Genomic DNA, 21,920 nt, shown 5'->3' with positions numbered 1-21,920 from the left:
ATCCTGTTACCCATTCCTTCAAAAATTAACCAGAACAGAACTTCTTCTAATACCTCCTCCTAGCTTTGCATGATCATAATTTAAGCACTATGCTCTCAAGACTGAATTACTGCACTATTCTCATCATTGGCCTTTCTGGATTTTTCCATAGACAGCCTTAAGGCGGCATAAGGGAACCTTTTTAAGAAGTGTGTTAGGTCACTTTGCTCTTCTGCTCAGATAGTCCCCTTCCTTCCTCCCTTGCTTAAAGCTAAGTTCTAGAGTAGACTATGATTTTTTTCCACTGGTCCCACCCTCTTCTCTGAATTCATCTACTATTAAAGTCCTTTTTATTAAATTCTGTTTTAATGAAACCCTTTCTATCCCTCTTCGTCTGTTTTTCTTTCAGGATGCAATACAATATAATATATCTTATTGGTTTCTTTTATTTTCTACTAACATTTAGTTCCATGAAGAAAGGGATTTCTGTTTCTTCTGTTCCCTGTAGTATTGCCATTGTCTGATGTATCAATTCAGTTCAGTCACTCAGTCGTGTCCAAAGCTTTGCGACCCCATGAATCGCAGCACTCCAGGCCTCACTGTCCATCACCAACTCCCGGAGTTCACTCAAACTCATGTCCATCGAGTTGGTGATGCCATCCAGCCATCTCGTCCTCTGTCATCCCCTTCTTCTCCTGCCCCAAATCCCTCCCAGCATCAGGGTCTTTTCCAGTGAGTCAACTCCTCACGTGAGGTGGCCAAAGTACTGGAGTTTCAGCTTTAGCATCATTCCTTTCAATGAACACCCAGGACTGATCTCCTTTAGAATGGACTGGTTGGACCTCCTTGCAGTCCAAGGGACTCTCAAGAGTCTTCTCCAACACCACAGTTCAAAAGCATCAATCCTTCGGTGCTCAGCTTTCTTCACAGTCCAACTCTCACACCCGTACATGACCACTGGAAAAACCATAGCCTTGACTAGACAGACCTTTGTTGACGAAGTAATGTCTCTGCTTTTGAATATGCTATCTAGGTTGGTCATAACTTTCCCTCCAAGGAGTAAGTGTCTTTTAATTTCATGGCTGCAATCACCATCTGCAGTCTGATGTATCAGTTCAGTTGAGTTCAGTTCAGTTGCTCAGCCATGTCCAACTCTTTGCGACCCCATGAATTGCAGCACGCCAGGCCTCCCTGTCCATCATCCCGGAGTTCACTCAAACTCATGTCCATCGAGTTGGTGATGCCATCCAGCCATCTCATCCTCTGTCGTCCCTTTCTCCTCCTGCCCCTAATCCCTCCCAGCATCCGAGTCTGATGTATAGTAGGTGATAAATATTTGTTGAGTGGTTGGATGGAAGGAATGGATGATATTGTGATGGGTAACTTCAAATGTTTCTATTTAAATATTTGTAACTATGTTCATTTTCTCTGAGTTGTTATATTAAGAAGTTAAGATGGGTGTTTATACCTTTAAAACATTTCTCAGACCACATTTTTCCTGGATACAGAAAAGTCAACTAAAAATGTTTATAGAATATTGCTTGACTATTTTTATATAGTTAATACAGTGTTATATTTTTAAATTTAAGAAAATAATTTGTATACCAGGTTCTGGAGCTGCAAAGCCCCCCTAAGGCCAGCATGGTGGTGAAGGACTGCGTCAGGGCTTGCCTGGATTCTACGTACAAATATATTTTTGACAACTGCCATGAACTCTATTCCCAGCTAATAGACCCGGTAAGAAAAAATATGTGTCTATTTTCTGTTCTAATGTCTGCTTCCATAAGTAAGTGGGAAAGTATGTTCATTCAACTTACATTACCTGCAGGTTATTAGAATTTCCATATTTTTTCTTCACATTTGAATGTCACTTTAATGTACATGAAACAATCCACTCCTTGCAATATCTTCTTATATTAATGGTGGATATTATTCAAGGTTTCAAGTGAGGAGTCAGTTTCAAATAAGTGATTGTCTTAAAGTCACATAGTGGGAAAGTGGAAGATTTGGTACTAGAATTTAGGATTTCAACTTCTGCTCCTGTGTCCTTCCCCTAACTCATCCTGCTTCCCTTATCATTTCTATCTCACAAAAATGATAGGTGGGGACATACTTATAGAACACCAGGGTAACATACTCACATATGTAAATTTATTATTAAGAAATATTTCTAAATACAAAAGAAACTACAGAAAATAAAAATGCATATACTTACCACTTAGATGACCAGTTGTTAGCGTTTAGTAATATTTGTTCTGCTCTTTATTGTTTAAAGGTTTTAAATAATAGACATAAATTGGCATCTCACTTTGTAGTTCTTTCAAATTTCATCCTCCTCCTTTTGTCGTCTTACAGAGATGAACGCTATTTTAATGTTAATGAGTTGGAACATCTTTGCATATATGCTCAGTGAACAATTCAGTTTTATTTTCTGTGTGTCGCCTATTAATTCCTTGCTGATTTTTCTCTCGGCTTGCTTGCCTTTTACTCATTAATCTGCGTAAAATTCTAAAATGTGTTTTGGATACTAATCTTTGTTGGTTATGTGATTCATTTATTACGTAAATACAAGATGTATTATGTCATATATCTTTTTGTTGCATCAAAGTTTTTTAATACACACTATGTTTTATATATATTGCTATTACTTCTGTAGAACTATTGTTTGGGGATGACTTTTTAATATGATTCTACTGCCTATTCACTTCCCTGAAGAAAGCCATTGTTCCAATAGATATTGAAAACCATTACCCATGGAACTTCTTGGTTGCTTAGAGTGGGGCAGAGTCTAAAAAGTGTATGTTGGATGAAGGCCAGGAGGATTCTTTCAAACAAGGTTTCATGCTAGGATTCTTATAGTATTACTCTTTCTGGGTCAATAACTCCTTAGCCTAATAGGAAAACAAAGTAAAGCTGAAATCTGTCATTGTATAAGCAAAACAACATTTAACTACATAATTGTTCTTAACTTTATCATTTCTGCTAAATGTGTGCTATTAGTAGCTTGGAAACTTGGTTCTCTGGGATTTCGAGGGATTAAATTGTCCCTGACTTCAAATCTCCCCTTGGGTGGCTTTCTAATGGCCTCCCTTTTTCTACTCTCTGTTCTTTATTTTCCTCCCACAAAACTCTCTCAATTATTCCTCTACATTTTCAACATCATGGTCTTTATTTCACACAAAATATAAAAATTAGGCTTTTTATTATACCATGTAAGTTACCCATACATAACTTCATAAGCAATCTTACCAGACTTTATTATCTGTGATTTCTTACTTCCTACAGTTTCAAACACAAACTGGCCCCCTCTTCTGAGCCTTAAATTCTATTATTTTCTGTGAGTTGATCATCTTCTTTTACATCCATGTATTTATCCTGTTCCATATGCCTAAAATGTTATTCCCCCATCCTCTGTCTTCATCAAAATCCAACTTAAATATGACCTCCTTTCCTACCAGTTCACACTCAGTGGATGAATCAAATCATCAAAATCAAGTGACATGCCTTAATATCTTTCAAGTATATTAATAATAATAATAAACAAGTTTTATTTATACGGTGTCTCAGATGGTAAAGAATCTGCCTGCAGTGCAAGAGACCTGGGTTCCATCCCTGGGCAGTGAAGATCCCCTAGAGAAGGGAATGGCTATCTCCTCCAGTATTCTTACCTGAAGAATTCCAGGGACAGAGGAGTCTTGTGGGCTATAGTCCACTGGGTCACAAAGGGTCAGATATAACTGAGTGGCTAACACACTTTAGAGAAATATGTGCAATTCCCATAAAGCAAACATACCTCTAACAAAAAGTAAATAAATTATCACATAAAAATTAATATAGCTTAGTATCTGCTGACTTGGCTTTAAAAAGATGTTTACATGATTTTCTAACCTTGTATTCATGTAAGATGCATATGGCATTTGAAAATCAAGACCAAAAGAGGTGCTCTATCACAGGAGACCTTCAGTGCTTGCCTAAAACCTCTTGCCATTGTATGGGGTCATGTTGCAGAGTCCTGGATGACAGGATATGGAAGGAATTGATGGATTTCCCATCTAGTCCCAACCTTTAAACATAAGTCCACAATGCCTTATTCCCCATTGTCTTTACCTACCTGGATTTGCTTCACCTCCCAAACCCTTTCCTGGCTAACTTGAGCTCACTGACCTTTTCTTCAGAAAGCCTCTAGGATCTCTCCTGGCTAAATTAGAAGTTGCTGCTTTCTGGTCTCATAATATACCCTGACATGTCTCCACCACCATGCTTATGATGATGTATGTATTAGACATATAATGTAACATTTGTCTGACCTGAGGCCACGAGTTTCATCTTTGTAGTTCCAGTGTTTAAACACTGTGCCTAACACAGAGTACAGTTGATAAAGTAATAAGAAATAAATTTTACAAAAAAAAGAAAAACACTCTGTTAGTTATTTATATTCTACTTCAATGACTCCACTCTAAGTCTGTAACCAAGAACATAATCTCTAATATTAGAGCCCCTGAGTTCAAATCCTGGCTGTAAAGCTTATTAACATGGTCGCCTTAAATAGGCTAGCCTCTACAAGTCTCAGTTTCTTCATCAAGATATACTTTTAGTATTTATGCCACTTCTGTGTTTGAGTTCTCTGTAGATAATGTCATGCCTGAAACCAAAAAAACAAGAATTTCAGGGTTGTTAGGCACAGTATAATTCTGCTTATTTAAATGTGGAAGCTTACTTTCTTTCTCCAGAGGAGTTTTTAAGAACCATATACAAATAGTACTTAGAATAAAAATGAAAAACAAACAAGAGAAAAGTTGAAATTGTTGCAGTTAGACAAGATAGCTAGAAATGGCTGGCTGCACCCTCATGGAACAGCATTTATCTTGACTTAATCACCAGGCCCACATTTGTCCTTCAGTTCAGCATAACTAAGGACTCAAGTGTGGATATGTGGACATAGAGGATTGATCTCTTGCATAAGGATACATGAGGGATCAGTTTATAAACTGACCCAATATTCTAATTATTTTTTAATTAATAATGAGTTTTAGAATCTTCTCACAAGCTTATTAGCTTTTGAATAACCATTTTGATAAATTACCTCTTTGTAGCTTATGCTTATTTTAAAAAATAGAATCTCTTTTTTTACTGGTTGCTATTCTGGGGTTATTTTGTTCTTTGTCAGCTTTTGATGTTGCAAAGTTTTTCACAATCTGTCAACTTTATCTTTGTCACAGTGTACGTTTATTTAAAAAAAAATTATCAATCTTAATATAATCAAATTGACCAATTTTTCTGTTTAAAATATGATCTTTGAAGAATTAAAAAGTCTTTCCCACTCACTCCCAAATACAAGATCTCCTTATGTGGAATTTAACAAAATGGATGTGTTCTAGCTTAGTAATAATTATTGTTAATATCATCCAGCTAGTTCCCTTGCTGCTGCTCCTAAAGCAAACTTCAGATCATAGCTTTTCTTTTCACATAGATAACTTCCAGAAGAAGATAAGCCAAAACATCATCAAGTCTGTTTAAAGCATCTGTTTTTTGTTTTGTTTTTGCTTTTTTTCTCAAAGAAACTGTCATTAGTTTCCTGAGGTGTCCTCAGAACCTACACATCAGGCACTAGTGCAGAGACCCTGTGTTTGCCTCCAAAATCAAATTTCCCTGCCTCTTACCTTTGCGATAATCTCTGTCATGAATTTGTTATTAGCTTTCTCGTTGATCTTTATGAACATTTATAATACATATCTATTAACCATTTGTGATACCTGTCTCTCACATACTCCAGTGTACAAACAAGCAGTGCAGTGGTGTGGTTACATGTACTAACTCCAATACCGGACTAAACAACCTTTAGGTATTTGAGAGGAAATCTGTAATTTTTAAGGCTTAGTGTTGCTTTTTTGAGAACTATGCATACTGATACTTTTAAGTACATTTATTGATTTTGTTAATGGCTACCTATCACATAAATACACCACAATTTAAATAGCAGCTTCAGTGTTTCACTTTTACAAATAATAGCACAGTGAATATCACTGTGCTTTTAAAGAACAGAGAAATGACCTCCTTTCTTCTACTTTTCCATTTCTACTATCAATAATGCAGACTTGACTGTACCATGTGGTCACAGCACCTTCTTATTTTTCACATCTTAAAATGTCCTAAACTTATCTGATTTCCATAGTAAACACTGAGTTTAATGAGACTAGAAGCTGTCTTATAATGTTATTCAACTTGTAGTACATAATGCTGTGCCTTAAGTACTAGAGCACAGTACATTAGCAGAAATTAGCAAAGAACTGCTTACTTCATAGAAAGTCTATGCAAAAATATTTGTGCATGTGCAGCAAAAGTATACTGCTATTCATTTAAAAATTTTGACCAAGATGTGTTCTGAAAAGTGAAGTTGCTCAGTTGTGTCTGACTCTTTGTGACCCCATAAACTGTAGCCTGCAAGGCTCCTCTGTCCATGGGATTTTCCAGGCAAGAATACTGGAGTAGGTTGCTATTTCCTTCTCCAGGGGAGAAGTCTTCTGAAAACTCTACAGAAGAAAGAAAATATCCTCCTATGATACCTTAATTGGAAACTTCTATGAATATATACATATCAAGTTTAAGAAAGTCTTCCTTGATTTGTAGATATGTACTTCTTCAGTTCTTTTAGTCAAAACTTTTGCCATAGATGTTTTTGTTTTCCTATTGTTTTTGCTCTAGATAATTAACTCTAAATAATTAATAAAAGGAAAGTTTAAAATAAAATGTAACTTTGAAATTTACACGTAGGAAAATTCCAATTCTGTAATTCTTAATTTGAGATATTATTTAAATAATAATCCTTGAGGAATTAGCAAGAAAGTGTGCCTGACTTTTATTATATTTTCCCCCCGGCGATGAACTTTTTCTTATGCAATCAGTAGCATTAGTTTGGGGAATGGTGATCATTCTGAAAAGAAGATAACTTTTCACTACCTCATGTGATTATTATCTACACACTAAAACTGAGTAAATACAGACACATTTTAATCTTAATTTTCTTCAAATATTATTATAAAATGTGTAAAAGAAAGTTTATGAAAGGAAATTTCATAAGTATAAACTTCATAATCAATATATAAATTCTTATAAAAATAAATTGTTTAAAATGAGTGGTATACTATTTATTGGGTGAGGAAAACAGGAACATAAGAAATCCAAAGCATAAAGAATTATTAAATAGTTATGTTTCCATCAATGTGTATTTCAGTTTTTCTGACCTAGGTCAATAAATTAATCGACAAGTGAACCTTAATAAATTCTAAAAGGATAAACAACATGCAGAGTAGATTTTTCCAGTAAGACTAGTATAATTTTGGTTCTAAAATTGGACTATGATAATATTTGAAAAGAAAATTATAAGCACATCTTGAAAATAAACAGTGATTTAAACATTCCAAATAAATTATCAGATGGCATATTTAAAATAGAACCAAAAATAAATAAATAAATAAAATAGAACCAGATCAAGCAATTTTGTCTTAGGAATGCAAGGATGATTTGACATTAGGAAAAAAAATTATCAATATGAATCACTACAGTAGTTAAGCAAAGGAGGAAGATCATATACTTATGTAATATATGTAGAATGAACATATGGTGAAATTTGATGCCTCTTTATGATCAAAGAAGAGACTCTTGAAAATTTAGGAATGGAACAGATTTTCTTTTATTTAAGTTTACATTTAAAAAAATTGTGGCAAACGTTAACATGAAATTTAGGTACATTCATTTAAGAAATAAATAAGTATCCTATTAATACTACTGATTAACATACTCTTGAAGAAATAAGAGAATATAAATTAGAAAGGAAAAGAACTGTTGTAATTTATGAGTCATATGGATAGGAAAACTAACAGAGTTTACCAAGAGCTCTTGGCTCACATAAGAATAAATCTTACTTAACAAATACAAGAACAATGGGATTTCTTTACACTAAAAGTTGGTTACTTGTATTACTAGGGAAAGGAACAGACAATTTAGAATGTTAGGAAAAGTGTCTCATCATATGGAGCTAGGGGAGTGGGGGGAGTTGTGGGAAGGACTGGTTTCTTAGTTAACACCATATCCAGTGTGAACTTGAGAGGATGAAAGAGGCAAGTATAAATGGTAGTAATAATAACAATGTGTGTGCTTAGTCACTTAGTTGTGTCTGACTCTTTGCAACTCCATGGACTGTAGTCCACCAGGCTCCTCTGTCCATGGCGATTCTCCAGGCAAGAACACTGGAGTGGGTTTCCATGCCCACCTCCTGGGGATCTTACCAACCCAGGGATCGAAGCCATGTCTGCTGCATTGCAGGTGGATTCTTTACCATCTGAGCCACCAGGGAAACCCCATTAATAATGGTAGTATAGGATAATACCTTTCTGATGCATGTAGAAAAGACTTCTTAAAATTCCAAAGCACAAATCTTAATTTTCTTAATTTTGAGCTTCTTTATTTTTTTTATTTGTATTAATTTTTTTAATACCAAAACCATTTTGTATTGGGGTATAGCCAGTTAACAATGTTGTGGTAGTTTCAGGTGAACAGTGCAGGGACTCAGCCATACATGTACATGTACCCATTCCCCCCTAAACCCACCTCCCATCCAGGCTAGCTCATAACATTGAGCAGAGTTCCATGTGGTATACAACAGGTTTTTGTCGGTTATCTATTTTAAATATAACAGTGCCAAAGCACAAATTTCAAATAGAAAAATTGATCAATTTAATTATTTTAAAGTTGGCAATTTCTTATAAATGTACACTGTGAGAAAAGTGAAAGATCTTTGCAGTGTCAAAAGCTGACCTAGGACTAACGAATTCCAATATAACCAGGAAAAGAGATTCCAATTAAATAGGCACAAAAAAAGAACAGGAAATATATAAAAATGCTTCCTCAAGAGGCTTATAAGCTTGGAGAAATTCCTTAAACTCATTATTAATTTAGTCAAAACAACATTGAACTACTATCATATCCAGAAGTTTGGCAAAAATAGATAATGCCAATGTTCATGAGGAAATGGAGACACTGGAGCCCCCATGCACTTTTGGTTAGCATGTAAACTAGGATTTAGGAACCAGCAATCCTGACATATCTATATGTTAGACATATTTGCACAAAGACCCCTAAGAAGATATTTAATAGAATGGTTATTCAAACATTGTTTGTGATACTGAAAAGTTGGAGGTAATCTGTACGTCCTTCGTTGGAGAATAGATAAGTAAAATGTGGTGGACTTACTCTATAGAATATCATGAGACAGTTAGAAGAAATGAGTTAGGTGTTTACATAGTAACATAGAGAAATTAAAACCATAGTGCAGAGTGAAAAAGAAGATACAGAAGGTGATATATAGCATAATACTAGTTATGTAAATTTAAAGTAAACACACACCACAGCAATAAACATTCTAATGATCAGAGAAATAAATGCCAAATATAGTAGATGATCTTACATAGATCAGGAGAAGATAGGATTTTGAAATGGTGATTAAAAAAAAAAAAGAATAGGTGGAAGAATGGATGGATTGATAGACAAGACAGATAGATATATGAATCATGCATGGTTATAATATATATATTTGAGATTCCAGTGTATTCCTTACCTCAAGACAAAAAATAAGTTGACTTTAAATTTCTGAAGAAAAGTATTATCTATTTGTGATATATTTGGAATCTAGGACCTATCTTCATAAAACCTTTAACTGATATGAATTTGCCATCTAACAAGTATAGAACTGAATTAGGTTTATTATCAAAACTACCTGCTTCATATGGTTATACAAAAAACTAGAAATGATGACCCCTGGCACTGCATAATGTTGTAGCCATAAAGCTGTCTTATTAGAATCTATATTGCATTATATGATTTTTGTTTTAATGTGTTCCCATTTTAGAAACCTTTATTCTTTTTTTTTAATTTTATTTTATTTTAAACTTTACAATATTGTATTACTTTTGCCAAATATCGAAATGAATCCGCCACAGGTATACATGTGTTCCCCATCCCGAACCCTCCTCCCTCCTCCCTCCCCATACCATCCCTCTGGGTCATCCCAGTGCACCAGCCCCAAGCATCCAGTATTGTGCATCGAACCTGGACTGGCAACTCGTTTCATACATGATATTATACATGTTTCAAGGCCATTCTCCCAAATCTTCCCACCCTCTGGCTCTCCAAGAGAGTCCATAAGACTGTTCTATACATCAGTGTCTCTTTTGCTGTCTCATACACAGGGTTATTGTTACCATCTTTCTAAATTCTATATATATGTGTTAGTATAGTGTATTGGTGTTTTTCTTTCTGGCTCACTTCACTCTGTATAATAGGCTCCAGTTTCATCCACCTCATTAGAACTGATTCAAATGTATTCTTTTTAATGGCTGAGTAATACTCCATTGTGTATATGTACCACTGTTTTCTTATCCATTCATCTGCTGATGGACATCTAGGTTGCTTCCATGTCCTGGCTATTATAAACAGTGCTGCGATGAACATTGGGGTACATGTGTCTCTTTCCCTTCTGGTTTCCTCAGTGTGTATGCCCAGCAGTGGGATTGCTGGATCATAAGGCAGTTCTATTTCCAGTTTTTTAAGGAATCTCCACACTGTTCTCCATAGTGGCTGTACTAGTTTGCATTCCCACCAACAGTGTAAGAGGGTTCCCTTTTTCCACACCCTCTCCAGCATTTATTGCTTGTAGACTTTTGGATCGCAGCCATTCTGACTGGTGTGAAATGGTACCTCATAGTGGTTTTGATTTGCATTTCTCTGATAATGAGTGATGTTGAGCATCTTTTCATGTGTTTGTTAGCCATCTGTATGTCTTCTTTGGAGAAATGTCTATTTAGTTCTTTGGCCCATTTTTTGATTGGGTCATTTATTTTTCTGGAGTTGAGCTGTAGGAGTTGCTTGTATATTTTTGAGATTAGTTGTTTGTCAGTTGCTTCATTTGCTATTATTTTCTCCCATTCTGAAGGCTGCACAAAAATAAACTCAAAATGGATTAAAGATCTAAATGTAAGACCAGAAACTATAAAACTCCTAGAGGAGAATATTGGCAAAACACTCTCTGACATACATCACAGCAGGATCCTCTATGACCCACCTCCCAGAATATTGGAAATAAAAGCAAAAATAAACAAATGGGACCTAATTAAACTTAAAAGCTTCTGCACATCAAAGGAAATGATTAGCAAGGTGAAACCTTTATTCTTTAAAAGTGTAACTTCATTCATAAATAATTATAGGCAAAAAGAAGTTATTCCATGACGTGCTTCTTGGTATTTTTTTTTCACACCTTTAAGGTATTTGGAATATGATGTTTCACTGAAGGTTATACATGGAGTCAAGTCATCTAACTTAGAATTTATTCTTTCACTCTGTGGTTTTATAGTTACCCAGAAAATCAATGGGTCTTGAATATTTTATTTTTAAAACTCATTTTTTATTCAGATGGGTCATTTTAGTAAATCAAATTACTTGAAATTCATGAAAAGTCAGTAAACATAAAGACAGAAGCATACATTTTCTTACACTTGCTTGATTCTAGTTCAGTGTTTCTCAAACTGCCCTGATCCTAAGACTCACCTGGGAAGTTTGACCACCTCAGACCCAGAGACATAGGTTATCTGTGAAGAATCCTAGTAGTCCGTATTTCAACAAGTTCTTCAAGAGATTTGACATGAGGCAAGTATCAAATAAAATGTTATTTGTTACTAGCCCTGATTTTATTTTTTTCTTTAGATTTTTTTCCTTATAGATAAATATCTAGAGAGAAGGAAAATAAAGTAAACTTCAATTAAAAATTAAATTGCAAAAAGTGTTATAGTATGTAAGAAACCTGCTTATGGGATATTTTTGCCTAATAGTCTGTGTTGTGTTTCATGACTTAGACTGCTCTTTCCCAGATGCCCAGAATTTATAGAATCCTTAATATAATTCCCTTTTAAGAGAAAAAAAAAATAAGTAGATGTTAGTGATGTTACTGAATCATTAGTAAAATAATATAGCTATTAAGATCATAGAAGAGACAATATGGTGAAACAGATTGTAAACCCCTCTGGAGCAGTTTTGTCATTATTGCCCACCAATGAATCCTTCATATGTGGTATAATATTCACATATATAACAGATATTCCCACAATACTGAATATAGTAGCTGTAATTTTTGTTTATAATACATGTAGTTAAAACTATAAGGCTTTAAAAAAAAATTCTGGCTCTGCTACTCACTAGACTTAGCAAAGCAATCACTAATTAACCAGTTTTCCTATGTCTAAAATAAACATAATGATTTTTTTCTCTCTAGTCCAAAACCCAGTGAACTTTCATTATTATATTTTTTGTGAATGAATGACTGACTTTTAAGTCCTTTAAAGGGCTTCTATGGTGGCTCAGATGGTAACAAATGTGCCTACAATGCAGGAGACCCAGGTTCAATCTCTGGGTCAAGAAGAACTCCTGAAGAAGGAAATAGCAACCCACTCCAGTATTCTTGCTTGGCGAATCCCATGGAGAGAGGAGCCTGACAGGCTACAGTTCATGGGGTCTCAAAGAGTGGGACATGGGTGAGTGACGAAGACATAATCAGAAAGTTATATGTTTGAAAGTATCTGATAAATTAGGGCTTCCCAGGTGACACTAGTGGTAAAGAACTCACCTGCCAGTGCAGGAGACTTAAGAGATGTGGGTTCAGTCCCTGGGTTGGGAAGATCTCCTGGAGAAGGGCATGGCAACCCACCCCAGTATTCTTGTCTGGAGAATTCCATGGACAGAGGAGCCTGGCGGGCTACATGTCCATAGGGTGGCAGAGTTGGACATGACTGAAGTGACTTAGCATACACACACATGTATAATAAGTTAGAAGACAATGCAGAAACATAATTAAAAGAGAGAAATATACTGAAGACAAAATTCAAGTCAAGATATCATTATTTACTGAGTGATTTTTACTGAAATGCAGACTAGGTTGAAAGGCAAATGTGAAATTCTAAAGGACCTCTGGGCCATCTAAAAGGACTTTTACATGGTAACACTTTGATGTATTAAAAAAAAAAATCATTATGTAAACATGTAAAAATCATTCCAGTAAACATTGATACTGTTGTCCTTATTGCTTTGATTTTATTTATATGATTTTTTTTTGTAGTAAAAGATTTGTGTGATTTTTGTGTACAAATAATAAATGCTGGAGAGGGTGTGGAGAAAAGGGAACCCTCTTACACTGTTGGTGGGAATGCAAACTAGTACAGCCACTATGGAGAACAGTGTGGAGATTCCTTAAAAAACTGGAAATAGAACTGCCTTATGATCCAGCAATCCCACTGCTGGGCATACACACTGAGGAAACCAGAAGGGAAAGAGACACGTGTACCCCAATGTTCATCGCAGCACTGTTTATAATAGCCAGGACATGGAAGCAACCTAGATGTCCATCAGCAGATGAATGGATAAGAAAACAGTGGTACATATACACAATGGAGTATTACTCAGCCATTAAAAAGAATACATTTGAATCAGTTCTAATGAGGTGGATGAAACTGGAGCCTATTACACAGAGTGAAGTAAGCTAGAAGGAAAAACACCAATACAGTATACTAATGCATATATATGGAATTTAGAAAGATGGTAACGATAACCCTGTATACGAGACAGCAAAAGAGACACTGATGTATAGAACAGGCTTATGGACTCTGTGGGAGAGGGAGAGGGTGGGAAGATTTGGGAGAATGGCATTGAAACATGTGAAATGTCATGTATGAAACGAGATGCCAGTCCAGGTTCAATGCACGATGCTGGATGCTTGGGGCTGGTGCACTGGGACGACCCAGAGGGATGGTATGGGGAGGGAGGCGGGAGGAGGGTTCAGGATGGGGAACACATGAGAAATAAAGGAATAAAAAAATTAAAAAAAAAAAGATTTGTGTGTGCCTGTGTGCATGTGTACACACACATGTATTTATATCTATGTCCATCCATCCATATGTTTAGAGCCAGGATATACCCTACTGATACTTTTTATCATATTAAATGTTCTGGAACATCATAAGCAGCAATATACTCACATGAATCAAATGGTGTTACATTAATAAAATGAAATATAATATATTGATGAGACAGTCTCCATTAAGAGATGCTGACATTTGGTAGCAAGTTTCTTTTAAAGCTCCTAATCTTCAGAACAGTGTCAAATGGAAGGCATGAAACAAAATACAACTAGCCATTGTTCTAACTTTTATAATATATATGCAATTTAACCATCACCCATAACTGATGTCTGTTCACATAAGTAATCAGCAAAGGCAGAATAGGCTGTTATAATCTGGTAATCCAATTTCCCTCACTGTATGCAGAGCAAGTTAAAGGATAATGGAATCTCACATAGAAATGAATTGGTTCCTTTTTACGTTTCATTGCTGCATTTTATTTTCCTCAAATGTACTACATGGGTCTCCACAGAGAGGTTTGGTTCTTTACCATGCTTTAAAATATCTTTTTAAAAATTCAGTTTTTATACCATTTTATTCCTTTTAAAATTTCATCGTATAAAATCATCAAACTTTAGTTACTTGCTTATTCTGGCATTGGTGAAAGCAGCCAAAGGGAAGCATTCGATATCATATGGAAGATTGATTCTGAGTTCTATGTCCCATATGGAGAAAAAGATTTAGAAGTTACACATTCATTCACAAGTATACAGTAACTAAAATTTGTTGAATTCTTGTTATGTTCCAGGCACTGTTAGAATAAGGAAAAGAGCAGTAACAAGAATAAGGAAAAGGACAGTGAATAGCCATCCTTCTCATGCCAGAGAGGTGGATATTAAAAAATAACTAAACCAATAACTAAAGTGTCAGATGTTCTGAAGGGAATATATAGTGTACTGTTGGAATATAAAACAGAAAGAACCATCCTAGTCTTGGACGCAGAAAAGAATATAGCTTATAATAATGTGATATCTGGATACCCATCACAGAAGATCATTCTCTGGAGGTATTAATTCTAGAGGTATGTATCCAGAAACAGCAGGGAAGTATTTCAAGATAAAAAATAATAAAGCATTCTCTTAAGTTTTGTTCAAAATCACATATAGTAGGCAGTGTCTGGAGTACTGTAAGATGTTTCTGTTTTTCATCTCAGCAAAAGAGATAAAATAGACTCATTTTTGTTGAGCTTCAGTTACCTGCATCTACTGATATTATCTTAACAAGGTCACCAAGTATATAGACTTTGCCTAAACTAGGGATAAATTGTCTACTCTTATTTTACTCGACCTCTCAATAACATTTGTTACTGTTGGCTACTCCATCTTTTCTGAAACGCTATTTTCTAAGTGGTTAATAATCATCTATATTTCTTTCCTCCATCTTCAGGGGCCGCTCTACTTCAAACTTTTTAGCACACCCCTTCCTCTACTAGGTCTTTAAACGTTGGAGATCCCAGGGCTCTGGTCCTGGCTCTTACTCTCTGGCTGCACTTAATGATTCAGCCAAGTGCTTCAAACACAAGGTTTTGTGCTTGGGCATCACAAATGTGTTGGGGAAAAAAACCTGTTGGGATCACATCATCCTATTGGGGAAAAACAGCTTGTGTGTGGGCCAGGATGAAGGAGGTAGATCCCTTTTCAGTTCTGGAAATAGTTCACATAATTTCTAGAGATGAATAGATGGTCCTGCCTGCCTTATATCAGCAAAGGAGGAAGAAATAAAGTTTTGAAATCACATACATCTGTTTTCAAATAAAACCTTGTCCCCACCATCAACTTAGAAAGATATGAGTCTTGGGCAAGTTATGTAATTCCTCAAAGTGTCAATTTATTCATTTGGCAAAAGGGGATAATAAAACATCTCACAGGATTGCTGTGAGGGTTAAATGTGATAGTGCTTGTGAATCACCTTACTCATAGGTATTCAACAGATCGTTTTCTTTTTATTATACTTTTTTATTGAGATATAATTGACATATAACATTATTATACATATAAACATTAAGTTTATAACATACTGATTTAATAGTTGTATATATTGCAAAATAATCACTACAGTAAGTCCAGTTAACCTCTGTAACTATGAAGAGCTACAAAAATGTTTTTTTTTCTGGTGATGAGGACTTTTAAGATTTATTTTCTTTTGCTGTTGTTCAATCACTAAGTTGTATCTCTTGGCCAATCCAATATAATATACTGTCATTGGTAATATTGACAGTTACTTCTTCCTTTCAAATTTGGGTGTGCCTTGTATTTCTTTTTATTGCCTAATTGTTCTGGCTAGCACTGCCAATACTGTGGTGAATAAAAGTGGTGAGTATAAGCATTCTTGTCTTGTTCCTGATCTTAGAGGAAAACTGTCACTGAGTATGATGTTAGTTGTGAGTTTGTTATATATGACCTTTATTATGTTGATATACCTTCCCTCCCTACCCAATTCATTGAAACTTTTCTCATAAATGGATGTTGAATTTTGTCAAATGCATCTTCTGGATCTGTTGAGATGATTGTATGATTTTTATCATTTGTTTTTTTAATGTGGTGTATCATGTTAATTGATTTGCAGATACTGAACCATACTTGCACCCCTGGGATATTCTACTTGCTTTTGGTATATGATCCTTTCAATGTATTGTTGACTTCCATTTGCCAATATTTTTTTGAGAATTTTTTTGTTTCTATTTTTGTTCCTCAGGAATATTTGCCTGTAATTTTCTTTTCTCATGGTAAGAGAATGAGGGTGTGTTTCCACCTTTTATCTGTACAGTGAAGTGCAAGGGTGATAGCCTGCAGAAACTGTTTCTTCCAATGGTAGAGTCTCATGGGACTCAGGAATGCCATTTCCACTGGCCTGCAGAGCCAGATGATTAGGGACATATTTGATTCTACTTCTTAAAAATCAGGTTTCCAGACATGTATAAAAGGTTCCCTCAGGGAGATATTAAAGGTGTGAAACATAGAAGAGGAAAAGCATGAGGGTGGCACCTGCCAGAGTAAGAGAAAATAAAGCAACCCACTCCAGTACTCTTGCCTGGAGAATCCCATGGACGGAGAAGCCTGGTGGGCTGCAGTCCTTGAGGTCGCTAGGAGTCAGATACGACTGAGTGACTTCACTTTCACTTTTCACTTTTATGCATTGGAGAAGGAAATGGCAACCCACTCCAGTGTTCTTGCCTGGAGAATCCCAGGGATGGGGGAGCCTGGTGGGCTGCCATCTATGGGGTCGCACAGAGTCAGACACGACTGAAGTGACTTAGCAGCAGCAGCAGCAGTAAGAAAATAAAGATGGTAACCATTAGCTTTAGCAAGGGAGACGAAGAGCACAAATATGGTGCCCCACTGTTTAGAGGATAAAAATGGCACTCACTGGAGGAAAAATAGCACCTACCAGCTTTAGCAAGTGAGAATATGCAAGTGGCACCCACCAGCACCTCCATTCCCAGATAGTATCCAAACAGTTCCTAACACTCTGAGATTAGCAAGTGGATCTCATTGACATAAAGTCTGGATGTTTTTCAAAAGCTGCCTCTGTGCTGGGTCTTTGGATGAATGAGTTTGTACAAAAACCCTTCTAAAATCATTTCCCAGTTTGCTATAACCCTTCGGTTAGCCCATGGACTTGAGTCCTATCGGTTTTCAAAGCCAGATGTTATGGGGGCTCCCCCTTCAGGTGCAGGTCTTGAAGCTGTGGTGCCTGACGTGAGGCATGAACCCTTCATTCCTCAGAGAGAAGCTCCATGTTTGTGAGTTCCCTGATGATTGTGGGTCACTGAGCTGGGGGTACTGCTTACCCTCAGTTTGGTGAGATTGTGTCCCAGCCTTTCTACCTGTCTCATTGTGATCCGTTTCTCCTTTGTGCAGGTGAAAGAGCTACTTTGGCAGTTTTCAGGTCTTTCTCAGAGAAATTTGTTTCATATGTAACTTATTGATTCAGTGTGTCAGTGAGGAAAAGTAATTTCAGGATCTTCCTATATCATCAACTTGTACTGCTCTTAGGTCTTCCTTTTTTAAAAAATTCTGTCTGCAGAGTTGGCCCTTGAACAACATGGGTTTGAACTGCATAGGTCTTCTTAAGCACAGGTGTTTTTTTTTTTTTCAAATAAATGCATAATCTTTTTTTTGGTTTATTGAATTTTTTATCATAGTATTGTCTCTTTTCAAGATTGTGTTAGTTTCTTGCTCTACAGCAAAATTAATCAGTCATATGTATACATATATCCACTCTTTTTTTCAATTTCCTTCCCATTTAGGTCACCACAAAGCACTGAGTTCCCTGTGCTATATAGTAGGTTCACATTAGTAATCTATTTTATACCTAGTACCATAAATATATCAATCCTAATCTACTGATTCATCCTACCCTCTCTTCCCCTCTTTGTAACCATTTTTGTTCTCTACATCCGTGACTCTATTTCTGCTTTACAAATAAGTTTATCTCTGCTGTATTTTCTAGTTTCCACATATAACCAATATTATATGACATTTTTATTCTCTGAGTTACTTTACTCTGTATGATAATCCCTAGGTCCATCCATGTCTCTGCAATGGCACTATTTCATTCCTTTTTATGGCTGAGTAATATTCCATGGTATATATCTACCACATCTTCTTTAGCCATTCCTCTGTCAATGAACATTTAGGTTGCTTCCACAGGTCATTTGATAGCTCTGTTTTAAGTTTTTAAAGGAACCTCCATACTGTTATCCACAATGGCTGTACCAATTTACATTCCCATCAACAGTGTAGGAGGGTCCCCTTTTCTCCACACCGTTTCCAGCATTTATTGTTTGTAGATGTTTTGATGATGGTCATTATGAACAATGTGAGGTGATATGTCATTGTAGTTTTGATTTGCATTTCTCTAATAATTAGAGAAGGCAAACATCTTTTCATTTATTTGTTGGCCATCTGTATGTCTTTGGAGAAATGTCTATTTAGACCTTCGGCTCATTTTTTGGTTGGATTGTTTGTTTGCTTTTTATAATAAGCTGCATAAGCTATTTGTATATTTTGGAGATTAATCCCTTGTCAGTTGCTTCGTTTGCAAATATTTTTTCCCATTCTGAGGGTTGTCTTTTTGTTTTGTTTGTGGTTTCTGTTGTTGTGTAGAAGCTTTTTTGTGTGTAAACGCTTTTAAGTTCAATTGCGTCCCATTTAGTATTACAGGATCTGCAGTTGTTTAATCCATGGATGTAAAACTGCCAATAGGAGGGCTGACATTAAAGTTATAGGAGGTTTTTTGACTGTGATAGGGGACAGGGACCCCTAAGCCCTGCATTGTTCAAGGATCAACTAAACTTGTACATAATTTACTGATGGAAGCAGGAGTTTGTGCTATAGTAGCATGCACTAAAACACAGTATTTGGTTCATTGCCTCCTTTACTCAGTCTGACTGCTTGCTCTATAAGGAAGGAGGAGATTATAGCACACAAAATACCAGTTTGCTGGACCCATCAGGCTTACTCAAATGTATATGCAATTTCTCTCTATATGCTCACAAAGCATCTTTTAGGTATTTAGAAGCACTGGGATATACTTTGTAATTAAGCTTGACACTGAAACCCATCAAAACCATTTTAAAGATATTGTCTTCATATGTGCTTTCTAGATATAAATATGTGCCTTATAGATATAGATACACAGACATACATGTATACAGATATGTGCCTCATCCCCTTTGTTGTTCAGTCATTCAGTCATGTCCAATTCTTTGCAACCCCATGGACAGCAGCACCCCGGGCTTCCCTGTCTTTCACTATCTCCCACAGTTTGCTCAGAATTTATGTTCATTGATATGATGATGTCATCCAACCATCCCATCCTCTGTCACCACCTTTTCTCTGGCCCTCAGTCTTTCCTAGCACCAGGTTCATTTCTAGTGAGTCGACCCTTCACATCAGGTGGCCAAGGTATTGGAGGATCATCCCCTTATTTTACACAAATAGTATACTACATTTGTTTCACTTATGTGTCTTTGAGATAGATTTATATCAGTAACTAAAATATTCCCATTCTTTATTCTATTGAGTATATATTTCACAATTTATGTAATCTGCCCCTTTTGGTGGAAATTCAAGTTGTTTCTAGTGTTATTGCATGCTTAGTCGCTCAGTTGTGCCCGGCTATACCAAATTATCTTTCAAAGAAGTTTTATTTGAAGTTAATGTCTCTAACAATCACCAATGCAAAGGACATGAACCTGGGCAAAGTCCTGGAAGTGGTGAGGGATGGGGAGGTCTGGCATGCTGCAGTCCATGGGGTTGTGAAGAATCAGACTTAACTGGGCAACTGAACAGCAACAACAATATACCACAATCAAAATAAGGGACAATAAAGGACAGAAATGGTATGGACCTAACAGAAACTGAAGATATTAAGAAGAGGTGGCAAGAATACAGAGAAGAACTATACAAAAAAAGATCTTCATAACCCAGATAACTATGATGGTGTGATCCCTCATCTAGAGCCAGGCATCCTGGAACGTGAAATCAAGTAGGACTTAGGAAGCATCACAACGAAAGAGCAACTGGAGGTGATGGAATTCCAGTTGAGCTATTTCAAGTCCTAAAAGATGATGCTGGTAAAGTGCTGCAGTCAGTATGTCAGCAAATCTGGAAAACTCAGCAGCGGCTGCAGAACTGGAAAAGGTCAGTTTTCATTCCAATCCCAAAGAAAGGCGATGCCAAAGAATGTTCAAACTATGACACAAAAATATCAAACAATCACACTTATCTCACATGCTAGCAAAATAATGCTCAACAGTACGTGAACCATGAACTTCCAGATGTTCAAGCTGGATTTAGAAAAGGCAGAGGAACCTGAGATCAAATTGCCAGCATCTGCTGAATCATCAGATAAGCAAGAATTCCAGAAAAACATCTACTTCTGCTTTATTGACTATTCCAAACCTTTGACTGTGTGGATCACAACAGACTGGAAAATTCTTCAAGAGATGGGAATACCAGACCACCTGACCTGTCTCCTGAGAAATTTGCATGAAGGTCAAGACACAACAGTTAGAACCGGACATGGAACAACAGACTGGTTCCAAATCGGGAAAGGCATACATCAAGGCTGTATATTGTCACCCTGCTTATTTAACTTATATGCAGAGTACATCATGTGAAATGCCAGGCTGGATGAAGCATAAGCTGGAATCAAGATTGCCAGGAGAAATATCAATAACCTCAAATATGCAGATGACACCACCCTTATGGCATAAAGCGAAGAAGAACTAAAGAGAGCCTCTTGATAAAAGGGAAAGAGGAAAGTGAAAAAGTTGGCTTAAAACTCAACATTCAGAAAACTAATATCACAGCATCTGGTCCCATCACTTCATGGAAAATAGGTGGGGAAACAATGGAAACAGTGAGAGACTTTATTATTTTGAGCTCCAAAATCACTGCAGATGGTGACTGCAGCCATGAAATTAAAGGATGCTTGCTCCTTGGAAGAAAAGCTGTGACCAACCTAGACAGCATATTGAAAAGCAGAGACATTACTTTGCTGAAAAAGGTCTGTCTAGTCAAAGCTATGGTTTTCCCAGTAGTCATTTATGGATTGAGAGTTAGACTGTAAAGAAAGCTGAGCACTGAAGGATCAATGCTTTTGAACTGTGGTGTTGGGGAAGACTCTTGAGAGTCCCTTAGACTGCAAGTAGATCCAACCAGTCCATCCTAAAGGAAATCAGTCCTGAATATTCATTGGAAGGATTGATGCTGAAACTGAAATTCAATATATTGGCCACCTGATGCAAAGAACTGACTCATTGGAAAAGACCCTGATGCTAGGAAAGATTGAAGGCATGAGGAGAAGGGGATGGCAGAGGATGAGATGGTTGGAAGGCATCACCAACTCAATGGACATGAGTTTGAGCAAGCTTCAGGAGTTGGTGATGGACAGGGAAGCCTTGTGTGCAGCAGTCCATGGTGTCGCAAAGAGTCG

At 36.4% G+C, this 21,920-nt stretch overlaps 1 protein-coding gene across 1 annotated transcript in view; it reads left to right on the top strand.

Annotated features, from left to right (window-relative positions):
• UNC13C (unc-13 homolog C) overlaps positions 1-21,920 on the top strand; it is a 657,134-nt gene that overhangs the window by 366,161 nt on the left and 269,053 nt on the right. The window contains exon 16 of the mRNA XM_061431239.1: positions 1,588-1,716. Coding sequence (XP_061287223.1) covers positions 1,588-1,716 — 129 coding nt within the window. The remainder of the gene's footprint in view (positions 1-1,587; positions 1,717-21,920) is intronic.

Source organism: Bos javanicus, chromosome 10 (genome assembly GCF_032452875.1).
Source record: "Bos javanicus breed banteng chromosome 10, ARS-OSU_banteng_1.0, whole genome shotgun sequence".
NCBI classification, from domain to species: domain Eukaryota; kingdom Metazoa; phylum Chordata; class Mammalia; order Artiodactyla; family Bovidae; genus Bos; species Bos javanicus.
This window is presented reverse-complemented; position numbering and strand designations above follow the sequence as displayed.